General features: G+C 41.8%; 1 protein-coding gene across 1 annotated transcript in view; it reads left to right on the top strand.

Annotated features, from left to right (window-relative positions):
* The first annotated feature begins 68 nt into the window (after positions 1 to 68).
* Positions 69 to 14,135, top strand: part of GLI3 (GLI family zinc finger 3) — a 285,310-nt gene continuing 271,243 nt past the window's right edge. Inside the window, 2 exon segments of the mRNA XM_017867363.1 lie at positions 69 to 116; positions 13,783 to 13,948. Coding sequence (XP_017722852.1) covers positions 13,825 to 13,948 — 124 coding nt within the window. The 5' untranslated portion in view covers positions 69 to 116; positions 13,783 to 13,824.

Below are 14,135 nucleotides of genomic sequence, written 5' to 3'. Positions count from 1 at the left end.
GGCCGCTCGCGGTAGCCGGAGCCGCCTGCGGCCGCGCGGAGCCCGGAGCCGCCCGCTTGCGTCCCGTCCGCGGGTCTATGGGAAGTTCGGGGACTTGACAGCCGCTGCTGCCGCAGGTACGTCCCGCTCGAAGTTCTTTGTTTCGCGGGCCCCGCAGCCCGCTCCTGCGGCCGCGCCCTTGCTTCCGGGGCCAGAGGTGGTCCCCAGCGGGGGGACTGGATGGAGTGAAAATGGCTGTCAAAAGGCGCCCACATTTAGGGAGCCGCCGAGCAAGGCTTGCATTCGCTCCCTCCTCCTGGAAGGTCCTTTTCCAAGAGTCCGATCCGCGGGCCGGCCGGAGACGGACTGGAGAATTTCACCTCCTGGAGGGGGGACGAAGTTTGCTGCAGTGGCGACGGCGCTCCTCACCTCCACCCCCACCCAAAGGATTCAGAAGAACTCCGCGAGCCCCGCACGCGCCCGGCTCCTTCCTCTGCGCGGTGGCGCTCTACGGCTCGGGCTTCGGGCGCGCACGGCGCTCGGGATGGGCGGAAGGAGGCGGGCGGCGAAGTGGTTTCGCGCGGGGACCGCCGCCGCGGGGCTTCTCCAGCCGGGGCTTCGCTTCGGAGGGCGGGGGTGTGGTGTGAGCGGATGGAGAGAGGCGCGCCTCCGTCGTCATAGAGGAAAAGTGAAAGTTGTACCATCTGTATATGATTTGGGATTCTCTTTTATTTCTTTTCCTTTCCAGGGGCACCGCGCACAGACACACAATAAAGTAACCGTGGTCCATGCAATAATCATTTAAGGTGCCGCGTTTACCCAGAGCAGCAGGGGACAGTTACTTTCTTGAGTAGCAGCGGGAAAATGGGCGGGATAAGGCAGAGAGGGTGTAAATATTGACCCCGAACTTGGAGAGTTTGTGAAGCGACTTTTAAGCAGATTGCCCGAAGCGGACGCTCCACTCCACACCCGGCCTTTTATCCTTTCCTGAACTTCTACTCCTGTCCCCGATTGCACCTCCTTCTGTAAGATGCTGTCCCCCGAGAGGCGCTGCACCCCAGGCTTCCCTTCCTGACCCCGCGTGGAAAGAGGATTAAGGAGGCTTCCTCCACCGCTGCTCCTCCTGCCCCCAAGTTCTCATCTCCCCAGTGCAGACTGCCGGGTAGATTCTGGCCTTGGGTACAGTGCTCATGGCCCTCTGCCAGTTTATATGTACATATATTTATGTAAAACATTTTCTCCCAGCTCTTTGCCAGCTGTTCCACATTTTCCAGCTGCCACTTCAGTTTGAAATGATGGACTGTCTGCGTCTCCAAGTCAAAGAACCCTTTAGTCAAAGGTATGGAGGGCCGGCCGCTGTGCAAATACATGGCAGTGCCATTAGCCGGGCTAGTATTATTAGTTCTAAAAAATACCTCCTGCTCCCCTTTTCCTCTCCTCCTTCTTCTCCCCAGTTAGACTTTCCAGAGCACAGTATATACACTTCGCTGAAAATTAGAGTAATTAGGCCTTTTCCTCTTAAATGTGATTTTTGTATAGAATTTGGATGAGACCGTTTTTTTAGATCCCTGAAATATGTGTCTGGTGGAAATAAATTAACTTTTAAAAATAAAAGAGTTTCAGCTTGAGCGCGTTGGGCATGACTGGTGGGGGGCCTGCACCCTGGCCGTCTGAAATGAGCTCTTTTCAGTCTGTTTAAGGCAGGAACCATTCATCCTCCCCATGCTACACTTTTTGTGTTGTTTGATGTCTTAGCATATTATAGACCGAAATCTACAAGAATTGACCTAAAGTATTAATTTTGAGTATTTATGTAATTGCTCGGTAATTTTGAATAGGTGCCTTATTGATTGATTCCTGTAATTATTTCATTTAGGTTTTAGATTAAAAATTAATAGTAGTCTGACAGTTTCTTAATTACATGTGTCAAGATTATTTTGAAGGAGGAAAATGCTATGTTTTAAAATAGCGCAATAGCCTCAAAATCTCTTCATTTTTCTAAAGCAGAACAGCATTTCAGTTGAGGGGATATATTAAAGCTGCCGGGACTGGTTTTAACAATGTAAACTCTGTGAAGTATCTAAAGAATTTGTTTATGTTAGGAAATATTGGTCTTAACAACCTGGTACACAAACACTTTGGCCAGTTAGACTATATTCAAACCTAAAACAAACATGAAATAACATTTAAATTAGTTGTAATAGCATGCTTATACAGAGTAGAGAGTTTATTTTATACTAAAAGCTATTTAATTAGAAACTCCCCGCCTAAGGGGAGACCCTTTCAGGGTATGTAATTCTTAAAGTCAGCCTAGGGAAGCTTTGGTTTCAGATGCATGAATGAGTCCAATGTAAGAGGTGTCTAGTGAAATTTCACACAAGCAGAAACACTTTAAAAGATATAGATTGCATTATTGTTAATAGGCTGGTAGGTCCAACTCAGATGCCTACCAATTCCCAGTGCCTTTAATATGCTTGTGTTCCTTGATTGAACCTTGATATAAACACATTTCTATTGTATATCTAATTGGCAAAGGACTATAGACAGAAATGAGAAAACTCAATACTGATGAAAAATGGCTCTGTTGAGTTATTTCATTACTTATTTAATGAAAGAATTGTTAATTTATCAATTTGATGTGCAAAGCTAAAAGTTGGACTTTTCCTTTGTTTCTTGGCCAGTGAAGTTTCCTTAATTACCTGCATGCTGTAAGCATTTCAGACTTCCTCTGTGCTTAGCCATTTAGAGGTCTTTCCTTCTATGTAAGGTGTCCTGCTTACTGAGACCTCTTCTCCCCCTCCTTTTTTTGAGGATAGAGTTTGGGAGCTTATGAAAGGAAACAATTTAATGATCATTGTTGCATGCACTCACTTACATGGAGACAGTAATGTACTAAGAAAAACCAGTCTTGAAGGAAAAGTGAATCAATGAGTCATGAAATCCTCAAGAAAACCTTAGTAATGGAATGTTAATGCTTTTAGACTATAGTAGATTATCTTAAAAGTCAGACTTTTCTTCTTTATGCAATTGTTGTAAATCCCCAGCTAAAGAATTCTTTGAAGGAGGTTTTAGTTTTGCTGGCATTCATATTCTGAGGTCGGTCTGATTTGTTTTGGAAGATTCAGTAAATTTTCTGCCAACTTATATCATGAGAGGCAATTAAAATGCTGAAATGACTTTAGAGGACACACACACACACACACACACACACGCACGTTTGTTAAACAAAAGGTTCCACTCTAATAATGACTTCAGGTTGTCTTTTCATTAAAGCCTAGGAGAAGATGCTGCCCTTCCCTTCACGTTGTCATTTTTCTGGATGAAAATTGATCTGTTTCTGGTTTCAAAGCAAATAAAGGGAGACAGAATAAACAACAACAGGGCAGGGGTACTGCTGCAAACTTTTTCAAGTACTTTCAGTGTATTTTTCATCTTTACTTTTATTTGATGGGCCTGTGAAATAGAGCTGTAGACTGGCGAAGACTTTAAATGAAATTTCACACTTTGATGATTTTTTTTAAACTTTGATATATTGACAGCAAAAGGAGCTGCAAAGCTTTTATATAACTTGAGCAGTAACGCCAAGCAGCAGTCAAACGTCTCTATGCATTTGTGTTTAACTGCAGAAGAAAAACATGTCCATGGGCAGTGGAGGTTCTTATCAACCCCCTAATCCCAGATCCCAGCAAACCTTGAGGGCATGCCTCAGATCTTGCTGAAATCACTGTAGACTCTCACAGTTTGCAGATTAAATATGCTACGTGTTCCTGGCTCCAGCAACAGTTTTATGAGCTCACTAAGCTTCCTGTTTTAAGATCCTTTTCTTAAGTTTTTAGGAGCTGCTAAAGGCAATGCTGTCTGGAGTAAGTGGTACTTGTTAATTTAGAGACACTTTAGATATTTCATTCTCTTTTTAAAAATTGCCAAAATTATTATTTTTAAATCGAAAGGCCAGTCACTCCAGGGAGAGGGAGGAGAGCTGTTTGAAAGAAATTGGATGTTAAATGTGTTTGGAAGTGCATTTGATCGCAAACTTTACATGGTGTCTCAATTGTTTCATGGCACTTTTCTTTTGCCTAGCCCCTGAAAATGAGAGATTTTTTCCACTTGTAATTCTAAATGCACTATCTTTGAGTGCCAAATTTCTTCACTACTCATTACCTCTGTGATTGTCTTTCGGTTTTTTTAAATGTGAAAGTGTTTTTTGTTCTGTGTGTATATATTTCAACCCGACAAAATGTCTCAGAAAATCTATGGCCTTCTAAAGAAGCTGAATGAAAAAGCCATTACATAGTTAATAAGGTGGCTTTGGAACATTTCAGCCCCCTCCTGAAAGGCAATATTGTGTTGAGCTCCACATCTGCATCTGTGGTATCTATAGTTGTACCCTCATATATGGCACTTTTGCATTTTGCATAGGAGTCATAATTAAAAAGGAAAATACTTACATCATTGTCCAACAACATGTCATATAATTCCCAAGAGAACCCTAGCCAATTTTGTGCTTAAAGGTTATTCAATGAATGAAATTGTGAAAGCCCATTTGTCAAAGTACTGCATGGTTTCTGTTAGTGTTCAAGCCCCAAATTCATTGTCTGCCCAGGCCCAGCCATTAGTCATCAGTGTATTAGTGCTGCCTTCAGGCCATGCTGCCCAGCACTTCTTCACACCATTATAGCTTTGAAAGTGTACTCTGTTGACTTGTAGAATTACTGCTCTGATTTCCGCTTGGCTGGGTTTGAGGTAAGTCCCCTCCCTACCTTCTAGCTGACTGTAATCCTTGCTTTCTTTTAAAGCTCCTTTCCAGAGATTTAGGGGAAAACTTTCTTAAGGGCCGTGTTGGCATCATACTGTGGTTTTGTTGTGGCATGCACTGTACATATAAATTGTACCTGCAGTAAATTGGATTGACTGCTGGCCTGAAACAGCTAGAGGGACTTTTCTTTTCTTTCTTTTCTTAAGAGGGGAGGGGGCTAGGCGGTGGGGGAGGGTGGCACAGGAGTACATTTTGACCCCAAGATTTGATTGTGTACTTCTATAATCTTTATGCTACAAAATTAAAATAAGTAATGGGACATAAGTGCACTTTTACTTAAATCTTTATTGGAGTAACTTCAGAATGTAGTGTGATATTATATTGCTTATTTTCATGTGGAAATTTTTAGCTTTTGCTACTTTAACTTTTTTTTTTTTTTGAAGATTGCATGAAATGCCTAGGAAGCTCCAGAGTGCTTTACATTACAAACTATTGATTTTACAAAAGAGCCTGAAAACTCACCATTTAGATGAAAGATAAGTTTCAAATTGCAGTAATGAAGGACTGAGACAGTTAAGCCCTGTTATTGATTTCATTTTGTGATATTTTTAAAAAGAATGATTCAGTCTGAATAAAGTTAGCAGTGTGTAGAGAAATTTCATCCAGCAGCTTAAGAATGGAGCCTTAATGATTCTGATGTATGGAAACCTGGAATCCAGTGGCCAGACATGTGGAGCAGGCCATGCTACTTCAGGACAGTGTCTGCTGTTTGAACTGTGGATACTACAATGAAATTCCATATCAGAGAGTTTCATTGAGAGGGTGTGTAGTTTGGTGTAGGTTACATTGGCAGTTTTGTACATGCAAGGTGGAAAAATAAGACAGCTAAAGAATTCTGTCTGTGAACAAGCCAAGTTTATAGGGTAAGTGGACCATGGGGTAATTTTTACTGGATAAGCCTTAATTACAAATGCTTAAATTCTGAAAATGTTGCTTTTAAATCCGCAATTAAGAATCAAGAATCAAAAGTTTAAAAGTTGGAAGGATAAAATATGGTAAGTAGTACTTCACAAAAAATACGTTAAATACCTTTGGGATAGCTATAGATGATTTTAACATGCAACAGGTTATTGGTCTAATATTTATGATGGTTTAAAAGTAAATTACTATTCACAGAACATACACTCTACTCCCTTATACTCCCTTAAGCCTTACTGTGAAGACACACATGATTCTAAGAAACGAAAGCTATCCAAGTTCTATAAGAATAATTAAAGTTTTTTCTTCTGAAAATGTGTGAAAACTTCTAATTCCTATAAGCCTTAGTGAAGAGAGACAAGGGGCACATTTGATCAGTCATGATATTTTTGTGATACATGTGGATTTAAGAGGAATACAGTTTCATGAGCTTAGCTGATCTATAGACTGATAACTGACTTCCAGATCTCCTTCTCTGTCTGAGAATTGCCTGTATCCAGCTAACCCATAGAAAGTGGGGGTGCCAATGTGCTCCACATTATTGCTCACTCTTCAATGGCACCTGCTATGCATGCTGCTTCCTGCAGTGCCTAACCAAGGCACATGGGACTCATAGTTTTACAGAACTCAGAAATGGTAACAGGTATTAGACAGAGACCTCATACTCCCCTCAAGTGTTTCTCATCAAGTACTTCTGGTAACAGAGAAAGAGTAGCTGATGATTTTTTCTTTTAAATACAAATGGCAGAAAAGTAAAACTGGCTCACAGAAATGTCATTTGTGATTTCAACTGCAATAGCAATGATTATTTTCATGTTGAATAAGCTTTTCAGTGGTTGAAGTTAAATATATGGATTTCTTAAGAGTTTAGATAGTGTTAATTTACTAAAACCAAAGTCACTTAATCCATAGCCAGGCAATTATTTCCCCGTAGAGTAATTTAGTTCCCCTTAGAGTAATTCCATTTGGGGATGTCTGTCATGAATACTGCTTATCTACGATTAGCAGCATCAGAAATGTAGGAAAGAAAGATTGAAGACACTAGGCAGTGGATTTGGGGAACCCTGAGCTATCAAATGGCAAAGCAGACAGACAGAAGCTTTCTTATTTGGAGTTAAGGCTCTAGGCTTTCCTGATTATGGAAAAATAATCATATATAAAGGTAAAATAACTATACATGAAAAAATGTTTAAAAATTAATGAAGATTTCATTAAGAACTTATGAAGTTGGGCCTTTTTTTTTTCTTCTCCCCCCCGCCCCCCTTGCAGAAAAAGGAAGGCAACACAGACAGGGAAGGGAGAGGAAATGAAGCCTTAGGAATCCTGGGAACTGCTAGGGTGTCACAAAGGTTATGCATATCTAATTGATTTTACCCTCAGAAGGTATTTTGAACACAAGGAAACATCAACCACATTAAAAACCTATAAGAGGTTTTCTATGGTGCATGAATACATGAAATCCACTGAAATGTTTAAAATTCCCTGCATATTGCTCATTGAAACTCGACTATTTCTCACTTCCAGAATTGATCAAAAAGTTAAAATCAACATTAGTTTGTACTTCTTGATTTTGAAAAAAAAAAATCTCTTTCCAAAGGATTTATTTATTTTTGAGAAATGGGTTATTAAATAGCCACAGGGAGGTACATGTCTTTAATAGGAGTTTTACCTGGATGGTTAATCCAGGAGTAGCATCTTCAAGTAGCGGTTGATATACTAGTAATACAAGTATGAGAGCAATGTCACTCTTCAGTGCTACAGGGTAGGTTGCCTCAAAAATCCTTATGACAAAGCTGCTTTCTTCTGGATATTTAAAACAGCAAATCAAGGAGATTATTCAGCTTATGAAAATACAGGCAAGTGTAAATAAATGTTATTTCTCTGGAGGGAAGCCTTCTTCCACTGGAGCAATAGTTCCCTAAACTATACAGAATAATTTCTCACTTAAGGCTAAGCCATGGTGCTGTTAATAGCACTGCCTCGCCTGGAATGTCTTCTGTTTCTGATCTCTCATTGCCAGTAGCTGTTTTAAACTATCAGAAACAGATCGGGTTATCATTAAACAGGCTTTTAACTTAGTTGTTTTAAATCTTGAAATACACTAAGAAAAAAAAGCGAAGAGAGTTTTTGCCCGAGTTTAGGCAACTTAAAAATAAACCGACTGGGTTAGGGAAATAAATGAAGTGGTCTGCTGTTGAGGAAGGATGCACTATCATGATTGAAGGATGCTGTTCCACTTCACCCTACATTAGAAAGTTGTTTCATTTACGTCAAACATCATTTTTAACGTTGGCTTTGGCATGGGTGCTTTCTTTTCAAACATAATAAGTGTCTGAACGATAAAGGAATCTTGCTCCCATGAGGGTTGGAGGTTTCACTGCAGAGACTTGCAAGGAGAAAAGTTAATTTTTTCACATGTTGCCACAATTGTGACTTTTCATACTTTCTATTTACTACAGAAAGCCTCTGGTTGTTAAGGTTGAACATTGGGACTCCACTCAGGGCCTCCCTGAGCTCAAGACAATGAGGCGATGTGTCTGTGTCTTAACCATTCACAGCATTTGAATCTATGTGTGGCAGCTAATGAAGAAAAACACATTGGGGGCCAGGTTCATAGAAGGTGAATTCGACGTTTTGTGAGCAAAGCACACGCCTATTGGTTTTGTGAAGGCTTTTCAAGGGATCCCCAATGTTTTATTATAATGCCACACTCAGGGTGGTTGCATTGCAAAGTACCTGGAAGGTTGCAGCTCCCTGAATTCAGCCAGTTAAAAGAGCCTTCTGAACGCAACCAGGGACGGCCCCTGCCAGTGTTTGCTGGAAATGTGGCTGCGCTAACTGTAGAGTTTGCAAATGCCCGTGAGTATTCCGAGGAGCAGGGTGACCAGTCTGACAACGCCTTGATACGGGCGACTTCTGCACTGGAGGGAGGCTGCCAGGCGCTGCTGGCGCTGGAGCTCACCTCCCCACCCCCACTTCGCCCCCAGCCCTCGGCATTTTTTCCCTTTCCCGCGGCCTGGCTGGCGGAGATGCATTGTCTCCTAAAAGGCCGCTTCAGGAATGCTGATCAAAGCCGGGTCTGGGAGCACCCCTTCTGCCCCCAGACACCCAGAACCATCTCTGAGCAATCCAGCATGTTCTGTTTGCTGGCGCGCGGACTGTGGCGCGCCGGGGCCGGGAGAACTCGGCGTGGACTTCCCCGCGCTGATGTAATGATGATGGATGCGGCTACGCGGCTGCAGACGGCGCTGCGCGGGCCCGGCGCGCCCACTAATGAACCCTCTGCGCCGCCGCCGCGGCCCGGTACCTCGGGAAGGGGTCGCGGGCGCGGGCAAAAGTGGTGAAAGGCGTGAAAAACATCCCTTGCCACCACTGGAAGAAACCAGAACCTGAAGGGAGCTCGACAGGAAAGCGCAGAGAGCGAGCGAGCTTTCAAACAAAATTGGCCATACCCTTACAACCTGAGCAAAACAATTACCATAATCAATGGGGACTCGCCTTTGTAACGATGAAAGTTTGTTTGCGGTTCCCCTGGTCCCCCGCCCCTTGCAGATGTAAGTGACGACTCTAAAGAGGACGACTTGAGGCGTTTGTGTGCAAGTGCTGTGTAATATGTAGGTCCCGGCAAGAATTCGCCAACGTGGTAAAGGTTGCGGTTCTCTTGCGCGCTCTCTGTTCTCTTGCTTGCTTTCAAAAGCAGACCTGCATTACAGCATCACCAGGTCAGTGGCTCCAGGAAGCTTTAAATGCCTTGTGTTGTAAGAGGTTGACGCAGGTTCAGATTTATAATTTAGAAAGAAAAGACCCACCTGCAGTCAGGTTGCAACTAGGAGACGGATTAGATTTAAAATAGGGTCTGAAATTAATTGTGTCCTGGGTTTAGGCCTCGGGGAAATTGCAAAAGGTTCAGGGATAGCTGAGTGGGAAAAAGCCTTGACTGTTTGCTTTCAGGAAGGAATGTTTATCTCTCCTTTTACTTATGAAACTTCAAGCTTTAGGAGGGATATACCATTAGAGCAATTTTCCTTGGTTGCTTTTCTCTCGCGCGCTCTCTCTCAGCTGCTGGGACTCAAACATCAGCTACAAACATTTTTCCCCTTAAGCATGAAAAGTCAAGGGGCGTGCCAGCAAATCTTGCATGTAATGTTTCAGTGGTGAAAGGGATCGAAGGAGAATAGTGTGGAGTCCTAAGCAAAGAAACTATATCGTGGGGAAAAGTATCATTTCATTCACATCTGAAACACAGTGGCGTGTTTTCCTCAGGGAAAAGTCTGAAGTGAAGCAGAACTTAAAGTTTTCTCTTGATGCTTAAGTTCTAAATAAATTATACGTCATTATTTTTAAAATTCTAGATTTTACAAGTGTCGTGGAGCTACTGTCCTAGTGGTGTTTCGAGATTCCGTGAGGAATTTCTACTGGCCACTTCGATCCCGAATGCTTCAATGGACCAGCTCAGGACTGACTTTCCAAGCTCCTCTTACTGTTCCCTGAAAATTCCATCACCACAACTCAAAGCGGCCACCTTTTGCCGCTCAGTGACTCTTCACCCACAGTTTGATGAGGTGTGGGCGTCTAGAATGTTAAACTTTCTCCTTTATAACTGACAGGGACAAAGTTGTAAAATAAGCTGATATAATTTATAGGAATGTACAGGAAGCAGATGTCTGATTTGGCACGTTGCCATCTTTATAGCCCAGTTCCAAGCATAAACCACACTTTTAAATAATTAGTTACTAACTAATGAGATCCAAAAATAAGTTGTCAAAATAGAAGAAGGGGGTAGATTGTTGAGTGACCACGGGCCTATTTTAAAAAACCCATTTCAGACGGGGTAGGAATTAGTATTCTTTAAGACCATTAATTAGTGTGATTTCAGTCAGTGCCTGGAGCTTTACGTCTTCTCACTTGAGCCTCTCTCTATGGTGATGAGCATTGGGAGGGTTTTATTGCTTTGTTAAAAGAAAGTCCTTTGCCTTGGGGGAAAAACCAACGACTCCACAAAAACCAAGTTTGTCAAGGAATTTTGGGAACTTGTCTCCTGATTCCTATTAATTAGCACCCTCTGCTAAGGAAATGCTTAGTTCTTACTAGGAATCCCATCTCTTAATGGGTTTTTCTGGTCCATTTGCATGTTTCAGTGTACCGTTTTAACATTGTAGACTCTTTACTCAAATACAGCCAATAAAACTGTTATGTGTGTGTCGAAGGGAACAATTATAGTAAATGCTTGTTTAATCCCAAATGGCTAAGAATGGAGTGTTTGGATCAATTAAATATTTCTGCTAAAGGTTTTAGTTTTTATAGAATTTGCCAGTTTTCAATGAAACACTGAATATGAAAAGAAAATGTATGTAGCTAAACCAGTGGTGATTGAAATTCAAGACACTGCAGAGTCCTGTAAGTCACAGGGTCATTGATGCGATCATTTATGTACTCAGTAAACATTCTTATGTGACCTAACTGCTGGGAAAGTAGAAACCTTGTCCTCATGGAGCTTACAGTATGGAAAGGGGAGGTGGATGTTCAGCACAGACTTTTCCAGATGAAGAAGAGTTTATCATCATTGTGATGGGTGCTAGGATAGGTTTGTGTAGGGTGTTGGAATTCAGGATTCTAAGGTGCAGTTCATTCATTAGTTCATCCAGTCAGCAAAGACTTCAATGAGTATATACTTCACTGGGTATACAGCAGCGAGCAAAAATAAACGTGTAGAACAGTTGTTCAAGACTCACGCCTGTACTCCTAGCACTTTGGGAGTCCGAGGCTGGTGGATCACCTCAGTTCAGGAGTTTGAGACCAGCCTGGCCAACATGACGAACCCCATCTCTACTAAAGATGCAAAAAATTAGCTGGGCATGGTGGCAGGCGCCTGTAATCCTAGCTACTTGGGAGGCTGAGGCAGGAGAATCGCTTGAACCTGGGAGGCAGAGGTTGCAGTGAGCTGAGATCAGGCCATTGCACTCCAGCCTGGGCAACAGAGTGAGACTCTGTCTCAAAACAACAACAACAACAACAACAACAAAAACAAACTTTAGTGAATCTGACAATTAGTGATGCTTGCTAAAATTGAGGTTCCCGGGTGCTACCCTCCAAGGCAAATGCATTGCAGGAATCTGAATGCTTAGCAAGCACTGTAGAAACGCTGATACAAATAGTTCTTGTACCAAGTGAGAAACGATGCCGATTGTATTGGATTATTCTTGTGGCATACTTTAAAGATATTTAAATCAATTTTGAAGGACCATTATAAAAAGTAATTATTCTGAGATTGTTAGAGCTAGAAGGGACCATCAAAGATTTCTCCTTTAAGGTTTCTCTATCCAGATTCTTGGAAAAGCTTTGAAGGTCGGTGATCCCTTAGAAATTAAATGTGTACTTTTGAGTTCAAGGGTATTTTCTGGGGAGAAGCTCTTTAACTTTTAACAGGTTCTTAAAGAAGATGTGTTCCCCCTGCCCAAAGTAAAGGTCAGATCTCACTGCCTGATTCTGTCATTTGACGGATGAGATCACTGAGGCTCAGCAACAGGTTGTTGGCCGTTGTGCACTGTCCAGCTAGCCTCCGGGGAGCGCCATGCAGGTAGCCCTGCCCTTGGGACTCACACACGTTGGCTGCACTCAGAAGGGAGATCTCAAGCCCCCTTTTCTGTTGTATAAGACTTTGTCAGTGCCCTTTGAGGGGTGTCTCTGAATTTGGAGTGGATCTTACAATTGATATGTAAATTTAACTTAGTGCTTCTTTTTTCTTTTTTATTCTACAAAGCTGTTCTTAAATAACTTGTGTGTTTTACAATGAATGACACTGAATAATCTCAGAAAAGAGATGGAAGTGAGTGGAAGAGCTGGTGTTACAGTGTGCCATGTGGCCTCTGGTTCTTAAACATTCTAGTTACTTGAATTCCAGATCAAGGAGGAATTTATTATGCAATGAAGAGCTTGCAGTTCCCTTGCAAATATGTGTTAAAGTAGACTGAAAATATTTTACCTTGTATTTTAACTTTTTTAGTTGATCAAGCAGTTACTTATTTCATTTCACTCACCGCTGCTGTGATTGACGATGTCGACATCTACTAAATGTAGAAAAATAAGCAAGGTGGCCAGACCAAAGAAATGCCTTCTACGAAAGTTGCAATCTAGATAACATGAAGAAAACATGCTAGAGAGGCTCCTTTTCCTTTTTTATTGTATTCTTTGTAGGTGTAGAACATGACTGCAAAAAGGAACATGAAGCAGAGTGAAAATTGATGAATGATGAGTTAGGGCGATTATCACATGAATGAAGCCAGTGAAAGACAGACCTACTGAACCTGCCTTTAGCTGACTTTTAATGTTTCCTAAGTGAGCCCAGTCTTTGCAAAGACCTTTCAACTTTTCCATGTGGAATCAAGAGCATGTTGTTCTATTACCTTTGTCTTAAAAATGTGACTTAAATGAACTGAAATATTCTCATGCTTTAAGGAGGTTAAAGAGTATAGCTTACCTGAATGAATTAGGATTAAGAGGTATATTGCAATTCAGATATCTTTATGAAAGAGGCAAAAATCACTGAACTGCTTGGCCTGAATTATCCTCTGATTCAGAATTTAGAGTAGGCCTTCGATGTTAGAAATTGTCAGACTCTCTTTAAAAAATCTAATTAATAATTAACCTTCCCCTGCTTTGGAAGTTGTTCAAATGCCCCTTCCTGTAAAGCTGGCCACCTGAAGAGATATTTGCAGATGTGGCTTTAAAAAGTAATATGACACTTGTTTCACATGATAGACACAGTTGCAAATTGAGATTTTTAGACTATTTGATACCAAATGCTCAGTAGGGATTTGGGAAAAGTACCACATTATGGGCATTTCCCTCAGTTCTCTTTTTTTGCATGTGTAGAGTTTCACTGGTTTGTTAAACTTTGAGACATTTTTGCCAGAAAACCTGTGAAGTGTCATCTACATTTTGAATTTCCTAAAGCTCTAGGCTTTTCTCAGATGACAGTGGAAGTGGACTTTTGAAAGTTTTTTTTTTTTTTTTTTTTTTTTTTTATTTCCACTGTTTTGGAAAGTTGATGGCTCTGTTGTTTTCTTTAGGGCATTTTTGGTCGAAGAGAGCTGAAGTAATGAGAAGACATCATGGAGGCCCAGTCCCATAGCTCCACGACCACTGAAAAGAAAAAAGTTGAGAATTCCATAGTGAAGTGCTCCACTCGAACAGATGTGAGCGAGAAAGCCGTTGCCTCCAGCACCACTTCTAATGGTGAGCAGCACAGGGATTACCAGCAGCCCAGCCTGGAGTCATTTCTGTGTTCTCTGCATTCCTTGTGAATTGAGCGTTTGCACCTGGACCAGTGTTTGTTCTAGGAGAGGCTAAAGAAAGCAAATGGGGCGGGGGTGGGGGGGGCGGCGGGGGGGACATGGAATTTAGTAATCTCTCTTTTGGCACT

Source organism: Rhinopithecus bieti, unplaced genomic scaffold (assembly GCF_001698545.2).
Source record: "Rhinopithecus bieti isolate Rb0 unplaced genomic scaffold, ASM169854v2 scaffold_2439, whole genome shotgun sequence".
Classification (NCBI taxonomy): Eukaryota; Metazoa; Chordata; class Mammalia; order Primates; family Cercopithecidae; genus Rhinopithecus; species Rhinopithecus bieti.
Note: the sequence above shows the minus strand (reverse complement) of the source record. Positions and strands in the feature narration are given on the sequence as shown.